Below are 17,373 nucleotides of genomic sequence, written 5' to 3'. Positions count from 1 at the left end.
TGTGTGTGTGTGTGTGTGTGTGTGTGTGTGTGTGGGTGTGTGTGTGGGTGGGTGTGTGTGGGTGTGTGTGTGTGTGTGTTTATATCATGACGGGTTTAATTACCTGTATGGATAGACCTCTCCAGTGTGGCTGCGCTCTTACCTGAACCGAATATGAGTGAAAAACTAGATCATCGGCTTGAAGAGACTAAATCACCCGTGACCTCCTATACCCGGTGACCTTCTTGACCTGGAAAGAGGAATGGGGGCTTGGTAGTCTAGTGGCAGAGTACTCATTAGCTGACGGCCCCGCTTTACGCGCGAGGGTTCGAATCCACGAGATGACTGAGGCCTGGTTTATGATGTACAGTGGTTCCAGGGACGTAGGTGGGTTTCCTGTCAGTGAAATGTTCTCGATGACGGTAGCTTAGGCTTGGGTCCCCTACACCTCGAAGGGAGCAGTGTGAGATATTCTTTTTAGTCTCCCTAAAAGTTTCCCTAAAAATATAAAATCTGAAAATATAACACATAAAAGAGTAACACGTAAAGGAAGAACAGCTGAAATTATAGCAACTAGGCGTATAACACCTCAAAGTTTCCCTAAAAGTATAACACCCAGAGTATAACACCTTCAAGTATAACACCTAAAAGACTCCCTAAAAGTATAACACCTTGAAATAGAGCACCTTTTATCCACTCCCACACTCCTTTCTTCACTGGTATATTTCGCCTTTTTCCTCTCTCATGCTCCTTCCCACTTCTTTACTCCTCTCCTCAGTTCCATTGCTTTTATTTTTATTTTTACCACTTTCTTCTCTCCCACCTTTCTATTCGTCTTCCTAAACGCAACTTTTCCTTTTACCGAGTTTTTCCTCCTCAGTTTAATTGTTTTTCTTTTCTGAGCCATTCTTTATTCTCTCTCTCTCTCTCTCTCTCTCTCTCTCTCTCCAGCTGCCGGTTTTATCTTTATTTTCTATTTTCTTTCCTCTTATCCACTCCGAGTCTTTAATTTCAATCTCTCTTTCTTCCATACCATTCCTTTCCTCCGTCCTTCTCTTTCTTCTTTTTTTTTGGCATTAATTTTAAGCATTTTTCCCATTGCTCTTTCTTTTCTTGTTTCCCCTTCCACTCTTCACTTGCATTTTTTTCCTTTCCCTTTTCCATCCTTCTGTTGTGATTCGAAGGAGGAAATGGGACCGGAGTAGGAGGAAATGGAAGAGGAAGAAAAATCATAATAGGTGGATGGAATTTTGACGAGGTAAAAGCGAGGAACTCAGAAATATAAAGATATCCCTGTGTTACCCTGAGAGAGAGAGAGAGAGAGAGAGAGAGAGAGAGAGAGAGAGAGAGAGAGAGAGAGAGAGAGAGAGACGTATTACATATATGGCACAGGCTTTATTGTTCCTACGAGGTGATCGCTTCAGTGCTATCAGAGAGACTTGACCGCTAATAGCAGGCGCTTGAGAAATGGATCATGCAGCCTAGTACTCTCTCTCTCTCTATGTATATATTTACATATAGCTATCTATCTATATGAAAAATTTAAATTTTTTTCATTATAGTTACACTGATGCTGTATGCATAACTGATTTGCGAGGCCAAATCTCAAATCCATGGAGCGCTTGAATTATGCTCAGCACTTCTAAAAGTTGGTCCACCCTATTTTCACAGCCACATTATCATCTCCGTGTCTACTGCTTATTCTCGTACACTGATCGATTCGTTTATAGTATTAAAGTGGAATATTTCGTGGGGTCACGTTAGGATCAGCTTCTGTACCCTGTAGTTTGATACCATTACCTCCTGTTGGCTTCTCTGTAATAAGTGTAATGAATCTGCGTAATAAGTGTAATGAAACACTTGAGCATTCTGAAGTACTTGAGAGAGAGAGAGAGAGAGAGAGAGAGAGAGATGGTTTCAAATACAGTGAGTTGCAGCATCATTTTTTTTTTTTCGACACTTGTAGGTGAAAAGTGCGTGTGAGACTGAGAGCCATGTAAGTAGGTGGAGGAGTGCTGGTGGGAGGGGTGAGGGTGGGGATGATGGGGTGTGAAGGAGGGAGACAAAGTGAAGGAGGTCAGAATGGATGTTGTGAGAGAATGCAAAGGAATACAAAGATGCAGCTAACAAAGGAAAGCGAATAACAAATGAATTACGGCCGTTTGTTACAGGGTAGGACGTATCTAATCTAAAATACATGTAGTGCCACAATAATATAATTTCACACATACCCACGTGTGCTGTGCAGTAGTTCCGTCCCCAAGACAGTATACTGTAGATATATAAATGTGAATCGACTAAGACATCTGTTCTCTGAGTCTAGGACAAGGATACCAAAGGGGCAAGGCCTCCCCCCCTCCTTCTCCAGCACCAGTCCCTCCAGCCTAAACTGTCAGGAAAATGCGAAAATGACTACCAATCAACATGCAAAACTGACATGAAAATTTCACAGGAAAGAAAGAATGAAAAACATATTTTACAGCATCCTGAATTTAAGGAAAAGTTTCATAAGACAGCAACTGATATACGACGATATTGTTCTACTGTTGTCCTCCATGCTTCGTACTGTAGAACACATTACGCGTCAGAAATGTATTACTGAGTGGTGAAATGTCTTGCTCAGGATTGGAGGGCAAACCTGCACCCAAGCGACTGTTAAATAATAGTACTGTATCAAAGCTAATCCTGTTGCAAGGCATATGTCTGCAACTCTGATGAAGAAGAAATGCTTTACGTCATATGACAACCTTTGTTAGCAGTTTTATAACCATTCCCTCTGGTATAATGCGACCAGACCGCTATGAAATATGCATCAACTGACACATTATCGTGCTTAATGAAAATTGTTTTCTCGGCTTCCAATCCTTTTACCCTGATTATGTATTTTCTTCTTTATTCCCATTAATTTTTGATGATTTATTCAGTCTATGACCCGTTTTTCGAGTTTTAGGAGTTAGATATAGCCTTCATTAACCTTTCATTCCTAGAGGTCCTTCCAACGTTGAATAAAACTGTCTTGTTATTGCAAGTATATAACAACAAATACACCATCGGAATGACGCGGCTAAAGAATATAGGAGGAGGGGGGTGGGGGTAGCTTGTGTGTTTAGTGTTCTTTTTGGCGTGTTTCATTTTTTCCATGCTGGCTTTGGTACTGATGGCATCTTATTAAATCAGAACTTTATTCACTGAGTCTCCTATTTGAATTCTCCTGTCTATTTACCTCAGCCAGCGAAGTTTGACGGAGGTTATGTCTTCACCCGTATCGTTTGCTTGTCTGATTGTGTACAGTATATCTCAAAAATTTTCATCGGATTTCAAGAAAATGTGGTGGATATGTGGGCAGTGGGTCTTGCAATAGTTGTTTAGATTTTGAGTTTGTCTGTCTGTCTTTCTGTCTGGCTGTCTGTTTGTCTTTCTTTCTCTGACTTTGTTTCACTTATATTTCCTTTCTTGTCTTGCTCGCTTTCTCTTTTTCTTCATTTCTCGCTCTAATCCCTTCTCATTCTTTTTCTTTTTCCTTTTTTTATCTCCCCTTTTTTCTCTTCCCCCTTCACCCTCTTCATCCTCTCCCTGTCTCTCTTTGCTCCTATGGCCCTCGTCCGTCAATGCAGTAAACCAAGGATTTTGGGAAGTCTGATGCTGGATTAAAAAAAAAAAAAAAAAAAAAATCCTTACTCATCTGTTGAACCCCCAGAGTGACCATTTTGTGACAACCACTTCACCACAATCTGCGCATAGGGTGGGAATGGAGAACTGCAGATCCTATATTTTCCACAGTCCCCCTTCCCCCATCCCTCTGAATTTTTCATGACCTGACCAGAGAAGCTACGTACAATACCATAAGTGGAAAACGGAATTTGGCTAGAATATAATAGTACCATAACACAGAGGTAAAAAATGGCATGGATTTTTTTTTTTTTCATTTCGAAAAACAGTGGACTTTGTAACGTAAGTTTTTCATCATCTGATGGAACTGGGCTTCTCGCACAACTTGAATAAAAAATAGTGGTTGTATGAAATTTGATGTGCCTTGCTTATGAGGTAGGAATGAATCTCCTTGGTTACAGGTCAGATCAACCCTTCAGAGTGACTACACTTAGTCATGAGCTAAGCTGCAAAGGGTTGAAGTATCTTTAAGTGATAAATCAGCTTCATTAATTTCAGTAATTCACATTAACTCAATACAGCACTGAACCCAAGCCAGTTTTAATAAGAATACAAAGCTTATTCAGGCGAGATTATGTAGCTCTTAGCATCCCCCGGAATACAAAGGCAGCGTTTATTTTCCTGAGCAACTCCCAGTGGAGCCGCTAGATCACACACAGGAAGTGAAGTGTTATCTTATTGAGGAAATTTAAACAAAATTTTCAAAAAGCTGAAGTAATATTAATATTTGTTGCGCTCCTTTTCATCTACGAAGAAAATTAATTCCTGTTTCATTACGAAAATTTCTTCCGATATAAATATCTGTAGATTAAGCCTCTTTTTCAAACAAAATCTGATTGAAAATACCCACAAAATCTGTAAATTTACAGGTGAATCTGTAGAAGTGGCAACACTGGGCTGGGCAATGAGAGCTTGTGTGTGTGTGTGTGTGTGTGTGTGTGTGTGTGTGTGTGTGACGAACAAGGAGGAGACAACACCCGTCCCCTCCTACACGTATTTTAAATCTGTGGCTTCACTGACTCACTCATGGCTGAACAGAATAGTCTGGTATCAGCTCAGATAAAGCACAAGAGATGTCCTGATGATGAAACGGCAAACAGTGGCAGTAATAACTCACTATTAGCCGAATGAAATCATCCAGTGCTAGCTGGAAAAGAGTACTGAGGCTCTCCTAATTATGAGAAGATTGACAAATAAACAGATTTGTTTCCGTTCATACCGAGGACGATTTCTCTTATGTTTTTCTTGCTGCCACCAGGCTATTATGTCAGGTTAGAGGGAGACCACTACACCTCTTTTACCGTAACTTGGCTCAGATTTTCATCATTCTTATAGCTTATTTCACATAGTCCGAAGAAAAAGATAATGCCACAGTTGTACATCGTTTCCGTAGCACTTCTTCATGTCTAGCGTCATATTCTACTGTTAATCTATTATTACAGCTCAGCATTGGGGATGGAAAGATGGCAGTTTTTAGCCAAGTTAGAGTAAACAGGGTACAGAAGTAAAGCTATTCAGTCTAATGAGGGCTGTATAGCTTGAAGTTTCTCCTAAGCTGATTAAAATGGTCTGGTGATACGAAGAATAAAGTAATAATAAAGTAATTAAAGAGATATGTGTACTTAAGGGAGGGGGGGGAGCTTAGCGAAGAAGCTGAGAATGTTTTTACTCACATAAGTTTTTTTTTTTTGTTTACATAATTTTGAATAAAAGAGTATATGTTTATTTTGCCGGGAGAGAGAGAGAGAGAGAGAGAGAGAGAGAGAGAGAGAGAGAGAGAGAGAGAAAAAAAAAAATTGTCAACTCCATTACAGAATAAGAATGTAAGAGCTGCTTACACAGTGTTTTGTCACCAAGTAAATTTGACGCTGATAGAAAGGAAAACGGAGATTTGTACATTGATAATAAAAAAAGAGTTAATCTATTTTAATGGATGAGGGAGTTACAGGTTATTTTCTTTACTCGATATGTATAAATCAATCTTACTTTAATGGAGGGGAGAGATTTGAAGCTGAGATTTTTTTCTTTCCCTACTTGTGCTTGCTGATCCACCTTTGCTTACCTCACTGGCAGGATTGTATCATTTTCGGCATCTCACGGGCAAGATTTACCTGTGAACCTGACTGTATGTGTGTCTGTGTTTTGACCCCCCCCCCAAGGCTATTTGATGTATATGAATGAATCTTCCCAGGCGGATTTGTATGATTACCGGAAAGGTTTTACCCTGTATACAATTTTCCGTCCATGAATATTAGAGGGGTCAGTCCCCTTCACCAAATATAAAATTCTCAGAAACAGTGAAAGGAGGGCAGGTATGGCTTTGATATCTTAGTACATGTTGTACAATGGACTAACATGTGTAATGCGGTATTTAGGAGATCGTGACCCTCCACTGATTCTTGGAGGTGGTCAGTACCCTCCCACTAAAATATAAACGATCAGAAATAGGGGAAATGGGACACACTGTTTTCAGCGAAATCGGTATGCACATCTCAGGACTGAGTATGCAGTTTCTTTCTTCTCTCAACTGACAGGAAGAAACTGCACGTCTACTTTATTTCAATGGAGAAGGAGTTTTCGTGTAATCCATTTAAAATTGAAATTACACTCAGCAACGATTCAAACGCTTGTGCTCATCCTCCCTCACTTTAACTCCATCACCTGTAAACATAATATTAATTTGGACTGCACTGTAGTTACAGGTAAATGAGATAGTGAGGTAGTATGGGCGGGCGTATTAAGGTGTGAGTCGCAGCGAGTGTAGTTCTGATCTAAAGTGAACTATTATCAAGTGGGTATTTTGTCGTCGTCTTTGTGGTGTTCGTGTTCTGCATCGGTTGTTGGCGAACGTAGGTTTCGTTCCTCTCATGGTCGTGAGTTCTCTCTTTCCATATTACAGTAAAGGACCATGTAATTATTTCTTTGTACTCTGCCGCATTAAAAATTATCTAGTTATGTTTCTGATCTAACCTTGATCTGCACCCTTTTTTATGTTTATTAAGTACTTCACATTCTGTGGAGTTCTTATTGATAATGCAGTTATTATGTCTTTTTTTCTGGAGGGGGGGGGGGAGGAGGGTAGATCTAGAAGGCTGGCATTCCAAGACCGTTCGAAACTGAGATTTGAAATTTTCAGGAGTGATGTATCTTGGGTGCAGGCTTCTTTTGCCACAATTTTTTCCCTAGCTCTAGCGCCACACTAGCGCCCTCAATGTTATCTTTTCAATTTTTTCTCTCCTGCGCAGCAAAAACTACTGAATCGATTGCTTTGCAAATGTTCCAGTATGTAGTCGTCAACATATTCTGGTGCATCTGGGTATTGATACTGAGATCCTCCAACAAAAACTTTTTGAGATGTTGAGGAAAAAGAAAATGGCTCATGCCTGAAAGTGCTAAATCGGAAAGTATTTGGCCGATTTGACCAAACTCAGTGGCAATGTAGCGGGTCATGAGTGAACATGATTTGCTTAGTGTGAATGAACTTTACCTTCATCTCAAGGTTAAAGGTCAAAATCCGTGAAAAAAAATGAGTCATACCAAAAGTCCCTTAATACCGTAATAGGTCTACAATAACAAAAGTATTTTCAACTGGAATGTGGAGTTCTTTGAATATTGCTTCAGCAATTTCAGAATTCTAGTTATTATTATTATTATTATTATTATTATTATTATTATTATTGTTATTATTATTATTATTGTTATTATTATTATTATTATTGTTATTATTATTATTATTATAATTATTATGGCTGTAAGGATTAAACCAAATACGCCGAGGTAAAATCATCCCCATAACTTCTGACGGTCATTTATGCAACACTTGTAATTGTTAGATGTAATTAGTCTGCATCCCAAGTTACGGAGTGCAGCCAGCAACACATGGCAAGGTCAGACATGCTCTACCATCATCACAGGCTTCAGAATCTTTCATAAAAAATCGAAGGCTTGTCCAAAACATCGCGCTGTTTAAATACCTTCAGTCCGACGTATTTGTGTTTTATTCCTGCCATCTCCAAACGATTTTATTAAACATGTAGAAAGTGAAAGCCAGATCTAGCCACTATATTTCAAGAAGTCTCCCCTACACTATACAGAATCACCTTAACCGGCGCAAGAAGACAAGGGAAAAAGCTTGATAGGCTTGAAAGGTGTTAATGTTATGATCACTAATGCTGACCTTTGACCTGACCTGGGCTGACCCCTTGCAGATGGCGGCCATATTCCCCGTGCTGGACACCTACTCCTGTGTGGCCACGAAATGGACCAGGCACCTTGGATTCTGTGTCACCTACTCCTCCCTACTCATGAAGACTTGGCGGTAAGCTGTCTCACTCTGTCTCCGTCGTGTGTCTTTATCTATCTGTCTATCTATCTATCTGTCTGTCTATCTATCTATGTGTCTGTCTGTCTCCATCTAGCTATTTGTCCGTCTATCTATCTATCTTTCTTAGGAATAATATCTGGTCATCTCATAGGGACAATAAGGCCTGTGCGAACTGTGAATGTGTAACTTTCTCTCTCTCTCTCTCTCTCTCTCTCTGCTTCCATGTTGTCACCTGGCACTGCCACGTAAACATCTTGAGATGCATATTTCCTCTCCTCTTCCTCCGCCTCCTCGCATTCTCATCTTCTTTACTTTCCTCCTCTGCCTCTCGTCTCCTCGTTTTGTTGATTTTCCTCTTCAAATCATACTTTTGTTATTATTTCTTCGCTCTTCTGATTCTCTGTTACGTCTTTATCTCCTCTTTGTTCATCTTGATCATCATAGCCCTCTTTCTCACTAAGGCATGAGCTGGGAGGGATCCACGAGAGAGAGAGAGAGAGAGAGAGAGAGAGAAAAGCACAGAACTCGGAGGCCTATCATCACAGTGCTTGGTGGCTCAATCGGTAGAGAGGTGGCCTGTAGTCCTAACGGACCCAGGTTCGAATCCCGGCTGGGGCAGGGAACAGTTTAAGGATTTGAATTTCATTAAATCAGGCTTTACTGATCTACCAGAAGACCCGCCGACATGTCGTAAAAATACCCCCGCTAATACCAATACACCAGTCCTGTATGAGACAGCCCTAGCATGTATTCAATATGGACGGTGGGTGTTAGCGCCGAAGTGGTGACATGTAGAGGCGTATGGTATGTAGGAGGACTGCTGGGCCTTGATAGCAGGCTGTGAAGCCTATGCCCAGAGTCGGACACATAAAAAAAAAAAAAAAAAAAAAAAACCATATCATACATTAATTCACTCACCACTGAAGCCTACGAATTTCACTTCACTACATCACAGGCCTGCAGAGTCACACAAAACTATTGGTCGTGTTCTGGACGTCATAGGAGCTCCGTAGCACATCTTCTTTAGCTATTTATTTAGTCTGCTACATTGATATTCCTTTTTATGTCCTTTTTTTTATGTGCTCTATGTACAAGGTAGGGTAGTGGATGTTGGAGTGGCCCTGGTGAGAGAGGGTAGTGTTTGGAAACTCCCTGTACTGTTGTTTGCAGATGATACTGTGTTGTTGAGTGAAGACGAAGGAGAGCTGCAAGGCTTGGTGGATGAGTTTGGGAGTGTGTGTAAGAAACGGAACTTAAGGTGAATGTAGGGAGGAGTAAAATGATGGTCTTTGAGAGAGGTTAAGTCAGCGAATGTACAGCGAGGTTGGATGGTGAGGAATTGGAAAATGTGAGTACGTTTAAGTACTTGGGTAGTGTGATGAGTAAGGATGGAGGTTTGGAGGGTGAAGTGCTTGAAAGGGTACGGCAGGGAAGAAAGGTTGCTGGTTCCTTGAAAGCAGTGATAAGAAGCAGGGAAGTGAGCATGGAAGTGAAAAAGTTACTACATGACAGTATTGTGATACCAACTCTAACGTATGGAAGTGAAGCTTGGACGTTGCTGGAAGGACACAAGTCAAGAGTGAGAGCAGTGGAAATGAGTTATTTAAGAGGAGCCTGTGGAGTCACATGGAGAGACAGGCTGACAAATGAGGATATAAAGGAGCGTTGTGGTGTGGATGTGGATGTGATAGGAAGCGTTAGGAGGAATACACTGAGGTGGTTTGGCCATGTGGAGAGGATGGAGGGTGAAACACTGACGAAGAGAGTGTATGTGAGTGAGGTGGAGGGGGGATGAGGGAGGGGGAGGCCGAGGATGGGATGGAGTGGAGAGGTATATGAGAGAGGGGGGCGTGAGTTGGGAGCGGGGCAGTGAAATGGCGGGGGACAGGGCGACGTGGAGGCGATTTGTTTGTGGCCACCCCGAACGGGATTGAGGCGTCTGGCAATAGATAGATAGATAGATAGATAGATGTCCTTTTTTTTTAACCAATTTTCACGTCTGTTTTCCTAGTTTTGTCATCGCTCTTTTAATACTTTCTTTCCTTCCTCTTTTTCTTTTTCCCTTTCTTCTTTCTACTACCTCCTTCCCTTTTCTTATATTTCCTTCTTTTCCTTCAATTCACTGTCTATTTTCCTTTTCTTTTCTTCTCTCTGATTCACCTTCTTTCCATCCCTTCCTCCTCTGCTTCTTTTCCTCCCCCTCTTTTTTACGTACTCCTCTCATTTCTCTCTCTCTCTCTCTCTCTCTCTCTCTCCCCAGGGTCACTTTCCTCTCTGTTAACGTCTCTCTCCACTTGACCTTTTTACCCCCCCCTCTCTCTCTCTCATTGTACTCTCGCCTCGTCTCCTTCATCCTTCCACTTCTCCTTCCCTTTTTTTTTCCTCCCTTCTCATTCCAATCCTCGGTCTCTTCCTTTTATATTTTCCCTTCTTTCCCCTCTCCTCCTCTTCCCACGTATAATCTACCCACTCCCCATTCCTTTCCCCTCTCTCATTTCCTCCCTCTCCTCTCTCTCTCTCTCTCTCTCTTTCTCCCCCCTCATCTTCTCCACTGCCCTTTTATCATCGATCCTTGTCCCCTCTCGCCTCCCTTCTCTCTTCCCTCTCTCACTCTTTCCCTCTCTGCCCTCTTCTCCACTTTCTCCCCTGGACTCTCTCATCCCACCCTTTCCCCTCTTTTCCCTTTCTAACCTTTCCTTCCTTGTCTCCCTCTCTCACCTCTCCTTCTCCTTCCTTCATCCCTTCTTTCCCCTGTTTCCCCTCATCTTCTTCTTTCCTGTCTCTCTCTAACCCCATTCTTTTTTTCATTTTCCCTTCTGTCTTCCCCCCCCTCCCCTCCTTCTTCCTTCCATCTCTCCTTACCTCCCTTTCTCTCCTCTCTCCTCTTCCCTCCCACTCCGCCCCTCAGTAACTCCCATCTCTCTCGAATATCAACTGTCGATTTTCATAACTGGGGAGACTCAATCATTTCGACTTTTTTATTTCCATTCCGCCAGATTCTCCTCCACCTCTCTCTCTCTCTCTCTCTCTCTCTCTCTCTCCAATTCTAAAGTTCGATAGGCTTTCACTTGTTTATTTTGCTTCCGTCCACCTGTGATGGAGAAAGCATTAAATGATTGGTCTGTCCTTCCATGCGTGCGTGGGTGCGAGCGACCGTAACTTTTTTATCGGTGCTATATCTCCTGAACCCATCGACGGATTTCCACCAAACTTTCTCAGTGATGCAGTATGAGTAGATGATGAATTAATATGGTCAGCTAGGTCAAGGGGTCAAAGGTTCAGGTAATATGGGGTCGACGTAGTTTATCCTTGTGGGTGTGATATCTCCTGAACCCCTCAACGGATCTCGACCAAACTTTTGTCAGTGATGCAATATGAAGGGACGGTGAACTGATTAGGTCAGCAAGGTCAAGGAGTCATAGGTCAAGGTCATATGGGGTGGTCGACATCGTTTATCTTTAGTCTCATATTTTCAACTCTGACTGAACCCCGTCATGGAGGCTGTGTGGCTAGTCCGGGTGCAAGGCTTGAAGGAGGCATCCCTGGCGACACTTGAGTCCGCAGCTCGGAGCCAGAGTTCTCGGCGTTTCATTGATTTATTTATTTATTTCATTTTTCCGCGGGGTCTTTTTGGAATATGACAGGTGTTCCAACGCCAGTCACAAGAAACTAATCTGTTTTTGCGTCGCTGGGGCTGAGGTCAGATATATGGATAGGTTGAGAGAAAAACATAGATAGGTGGAGATAGAGTGAGAAAGAGAGAGGAAGGTGAAGGCACTGAGTCTTTGCATTGTTATGATGATGATGATGATGATGATGATGATGATGATGACGGTGATGATGATGAAGATGATGATGATTACACTGGCGAGCGGTAGTGTGGTGGTGTTATGTGTTTCGCTCGGTTTGTTATTCCTTTGGCAACACTGTGAACAAATATTTGGAAGGAACTGCAAAAATTTTGAAATAATGATTGGGAGGAGGAGGAGGAGGAGGAAGATGACGTGGAGGAGGGGGAGAAGGAGAAGGAGGAATAGGAATACAAAGGAAAACAAACAGCAACAGACCTTATAGTCCTTTCGAGGCTGCTTGTTACAGAGTTGACTATGACTATAAGATCTAATTCTACGTACTGAAGGGTAAGGATAGTAAAGCAAGAAGGCTCCCCCCGCCTCCAAACTCCCCAGGAAAAAAGTGTGAAAGACCACCATGCAGCATGAAAAAAACTGACGTGGAAATTTCGTAGCAAAGACTGAAAAGGAAGTGTTACATTCTGTAATACTTTGTCTATAAGCTACCAGTTCGAATAACCTGAAAGAGAAAGTAATCAAATACACAGATAACTACGGCATGACATTATGTACGGATACGTTGAGTTAACGGGGAGTCTATAGACATAGCGTGGAAATTGCACAGTGCACAGTGTGGATGTTCAGGGGTGGTGCGGCAGCCTTGCCTGGCGCTTTTAAGGAAGGCAGCAGTCAATCAGGCCCCAGCTCCGTTCACTCCACTGGGACAAGGAACTCTCTTATGCATTACAAGTACGCAAGTTACCTGCTGAAGCAGTGCCCCGTTGTGCATTAAAAAAATCCCGATGGTGGTCACTTAACTAACAGGGACCCTCAGTGATCCACAGCCCATCATAGGTCGAAAGTAAGAGTAGTGACCATTAACTCAGGGCTGTCTGTGCAGATCCTAGTCTGTGCTTATATTTCTTCATTTGCATTTAATAAGTTGAAAAATATATAATGACGTGACGCGACGCTATTTGAGGGTACGTTAAGTTTACGGGGTGTCTTGTAGACAGGAGATGTATGAACTTACACGTAGCTGGTAAAAGTAAGTTATTCGGGCAGAAAAAGAGTCAGCTGAGGATTCTCTTGCAAATACTTGTCTATTTTGTTTTTAAATGTCTTAACTGGGATACTGTTCACGGTATCCGTAGGTAATCTGTTCCAGATATTTACGACTCCGTTGAAGAAGAAGTATTTTGCTTCTTGGGATTGGAAGCGCTTCCCATAATTTTTCAGCCATTACTCCTGGTTTGACTCGACCGTTCTATTAAAAAAATATATATATTTATGTCTAAGTTGTCATATCCCTTCATGATTTTGAAAACTTCAGTAAGGTCACCTCTTAACCTACGTTTCGTTAGGCTAAATAATTTAAGTTCTTCAAGGCGTTCCTCATATGGTTTGTTTCTCATAGTATAATTTTTGCGATTCTTCAATGTATTTTCTCTAATTTTTTCTATATCTTTTCTGTAATACGGAGACCAAAACTGCACACAATTCTCGAGATGGGGGCGCACTAGCGAGCTGTACAAGGCAAGTATGACTTTTTCCGATTTAAACTCGAACGTTCTACCAGTAAAACCCACCAGCTTGTTTGCAGTTTTAATCTCCTCGGTGCACTGCTTACTTGGGTTTAAGTCATTTGATATTATCACACCAAGATCCCTTTCATTTTCTGTACATGGTAACTGGATATTGTTCATTTTGTAATTCGCATGGACGTTGCTATTTCCAGTATGAAGTACTTTGCATTTTTCACTGTTGGAGGAGGAGAAGGAGTTGTAAGAATAGTAGCAAAAGTGGTAGTTGGCATAGTATTTTCCCTGGCATATGTCCTGCTTTCACCGTTCATCGTCGTTCTGCCTTGTCACTCCAAAGTAAACCACTGCATCATTTACAGGGTCAGTCTCGTCTCCCCTTCTCTCTCTCTCTCTCTCTCTCTCTCTCTCTCTCTCTCTCTCTCAAACAATCTGTAACTTCTAGCCACCTATCTCTTCACTTCTTATAGTTGATCCCAAACCCATCCTTCTCTCCTACACCTTTATCATCATTAGATTTATACGTAACGACCAGTGCCACAGTCATCATCATCTACATACTTAATACGCATAGAGGGAGAGTTTATACATTTCCCATCCATCACTCCTCTCTACCATTCACCATTCATCAACACAGCAGCGTCCTCTTCACTCCTGCCACGCGTTTACATAATCCACACCTTCACACTCTAGCCCTCATTCACTTTGCTCCCTTTCATGCTGGTCTCAGCCTCTCACCCTTTTCTCACTCACTGTTTCCACGCTTTGATATAAGTTATTCACTGTTAGCACATTTTATACAGCCATATTAATATTAATTAAGTGTTCAAATTTGATCATAATCATCATCATCATCATCATCGTCATCATCATCATCATTATACTTTTCTTTTTTTCGTTTTCGTCTTCTTGTCCTTCTTCGCCTTCGTCTTCTTCTTCATCCTCGTCTTCTTCAACCTTTTTCCTTTCTTCTTCTTCCCTTTCTTCTTCTTCTTCTTCTTCCTCTTCTTCTTCTCCCCCTTCTTTTCCTTCTTCTTCTTCTTCATCTATTGTTATCATCATTATTGCCAATGACCTAACATTAATTATGGTAGTAAATGCTGTGTTAAAAGCAAAATGGTAAAGAATGAAGAACCGAGGAAAAAGGCTGGAGGATGAGTGTGGCGGTGGGGGGGGGGAGGAGGGGGCAAGGGGAGGGGGAAAGAGAAGCTGGCGGCAGGGAGAAGGGAGGCGATGAGGAGGTAGGGAAGGGGAGGGAGGGAGACAGCGAGAGAGAAGGGAGGGTGAGGGAGGGAGACGACGAGAGGGAAGAGGGAGGGGGGAGGGGATAAGGAGGCAGGAAAAGGAGGAAGGGGGTCTTGGAGGGAGATGGGACACGGATGGGGAGGGGGGAGATGAGACCAGAGAGTGACGGAGGGGGGGGGGAAGGCAATGGGAGGCAGGGAGGGAGGGAGGAGGAGGCGACGGTGAGGAGGATAGGAGGAAGTGCTGCGAGGCGAGATGGAGAGATGTCAGGAGAAGAGGAGGAGAAGTGGCTGGAAAGGAGGAGGTAGGGGGAAGAGAAAAAAAAAGGGAAAGAGGTGCTAGGAAGAAAGGAAGGAAGATGTCAAGAAGGCAAGAAGGAAGGTGTTAGGTATGGAGGAAAGAAGGAAGGAGTCAGGTAGGGCAGGAAGAAGGAAGGAGGAGTCAGGTAGGGAGGGGAAAATGAGGGAGGGGTTTGGAAGGTAGGAAAGAAGGAAGGAGATGTTAGGAATGGAGGAAGGAAGGAAGGAAGGAAGGAAGGAGGTGTCAGGAAAGAAGGTAGGAAGGAAGGAGAGAAGCTTGGGGGTGTTAAAAAGGGAGGAAGGAAGGAAGTTTCAGGAAAGAAGGTAGGGAAGTAGGAAGAGATGAAAGAAGGAAGTGTCAGGAAAGAAGGAAGGAAGGAATTAAAGACGGAAGAAGGTACCAGAAAAGAAGGAAGGAAGGAAAGAGGAAAGAAGTTGTCATGAAAGACGATAGGAAGGAAGGAAGGGGATGAAAGAAAGAAGAAAGGAATAAAAAAGCGAAGGAGGTGTCAGGAAGGGAGGAAAGAAGGAAGAAGGTGTCAGAAAGGAAGGAAAGAAAAATGGAAGGTGACAAGAAGAGAGAAAAGGAAGGAAGTGTCGATAAAGAAGGAAGGAAGGAAGGAAGAAGGTGTCAGGAGGGGAGGAAAGAAGGAGGGAATGATGTATTAGGGAAACAGGAAGGGAGGAAGAAAGTATTAGGAAGGGAGGAATAAGGAAGAAGGTATCAGGAGAGGGAAAGGGAGTGTCAGGAAGGAAGACGATAAAGGAGGAAGCGTCAGAAAGACCGAAAGCGGTATCAGCCATTAAGACAGTTGTTGCTACTGAGTAACTTCGATCTGTCTGACTGGACAGACCCATCAACCGAAGGCAGGCAATCGCCCCTGCAGGACCGTCTCGTGCAGTGAACCAGTGTTCCCTTGTGGTGGACAGCGCCTCACCACAGATAAGAGCGGGGGACGACAGTGAAGGTTTAGTTCCCGAATGGACGTCCGCATTTGTGTCTCTCAACCCAGCACTACAGTAGGCTCCACATCACCCCGTTATTTGGTTGTATGGTTACCACCCAGCGTAAAGACAAGTTGAAGTGAAAGTCAGGAGAAGGAATATCAGGAAAGAGGAGGGGGAAGCAAACGTTAAGAAAAGGGAGATAAGAAGGAAGGAAAGAACAAAAGAAGGAAAGAATAAAGGATGGTAGGCAGGAAGGAAGGAAGGAAGGCAAAAATAGCGTCTCAGACATGAAGACATGACAACTTCTTCACAGCCATTCTGGTTGCCTCAAGACGATTTTTTCAGAAGGACCTCTAATGTATGAGCCTTTGAAAAAAATAAATCCTCCAGTTGGAATCGTCTCTTAATGCGAATAAAATCGTCTGGAGATAGCAAGATTAAATGTACATATATATCATAAAATTTAATGGAAGAAAAAAGAAAGGAGAGTCAAACAGAAAGGAAGGAAACAAGGTAAGGTGGAAAGAGGAAGGTGTTAGGAAGGATAGACGTTATTAGGAAGGAAGAAAGGAGTGAAGTGTCAGGAAGGAGGAAAGGGAAGTTGGGAGGAAGGAAGGAAGGTAATATGAGGGAATAAGGGAAGGAGGTGCCAGAAGGAAGTAAGTAAGGAGATGTCAAGAAGGAATGAAGGAGCGAGGTGTCAGGAAGGAATGAAGGTGTTAGGAAGAAAGTAAAGGGGGAAGTATCAGGATGGAAGGAAGGAAGGAAGGAAGGAAACGCGTGTCCGAAGGAAGAAGAAAGGGAGATATCAGGAAGGAAGAAAGGAGAGGGGTGTCAGGATGAGAGAGAGGATAGAAGTCGCCATAGAGAGAGAACAAAGAAGCAGGAAGGAGGAAAAGAAAACGGGAAGAAGAGGAAGGCGTGCAGGAGGGGTTAGAGAGAACGACAGGAAGGAATGTAGAGTAGGAGAGTCAGTCGGAAATGTAGGTAGGAAGGAATAAGCAACAGGGAAAGGATGCAGGAGGCAGCACACGGGAGGAAGACGGGGACGGACAGGCGGGAAGGAAATGGTAGGCAGAAAAGGAAGGCAGGAGGGAAATGGTAGGCAGAAAAGGAAAGTAGGAAGGAAATGGTAGGCAGAAAATGAAATCAGGAAGGAAAATTTCCTTCCAGCCTTCATTTAATGACAGGCAGGAAAGGAGAACAAGAGGGAATTGGTAGACAGAAAAGGATGACAGGAAGGAAGGGTCAGGCAGTAAAGGAAGGCAGGTGGAAAACCAGGAATGCAGTAGGCAGAAAAGAAAGATAGAAAAAAAAAGGGAAGACAGGGAGGCAGAGTGGAGAGGGGTGTGCAAGAATTTGGCAGGAAGATGTGTAAGACAGGAAGAAAGAATAAATGACGAGGGTGAAGGAAAGGGCAAGATCAGTGAGAGGAGGGGGGGCCACAAGCGGCTTTCCTGGGGTGGGATTCTCAGAAATACTTGCAATCGATTCCTCCTTGTAACTCAGATTTCTTTTTTCTAGGAAGGACAAGAAGAGTGTAGATTTCTGCCATGTCTTGTTCTCTCTATGGAAAC

At 42.8% G+C, this 17,373-nt stretch overlaps 1 protein-coding gene across 1 annotated transcript in view; it reads left to right on the top strand.

Annotated features, from left to right (window-relative positions):
* The window catches only part of LOC145401967 (putative G-protein coupled receptor CG31760), a 348,699-nt gene that overhangs the window by 303,641 nt on the left and 27,685 nt on the right, over window positions 1–17,373 (top strand). Inside the window, exon 11 of the mRNA XM_080274074.1 lies at window positions 7,857–7,966. Within this exon, the coding sequence (XP_080130200.1) occupies window positions 7,857–7,966 (110 nt within the window). The remainder of the gene's footprint in view (window positions 1–7,856; window positions 7,967–17,373) is intronic.

Source organism: Coenobita brevimanus, chromosome 6 (genome assembly GCF_032717465.1).
Source record: "Coenobita brevimanus isolate Jiangsu-jjx chromosome 6, ASM3271746v2, whole genome shotgun sequence".
NCBI lineage: Eukaryota > Metazoa > Arthropoda > Malacostraca > Decapoda > Coenobitidae > Coenobita > Coenobita brevimanus.
The sequence above is the reverse complement of the archived record's forward strand: the minus strand, read 5'-3'. Positions and strand labels throughout refer to the sequence as shown.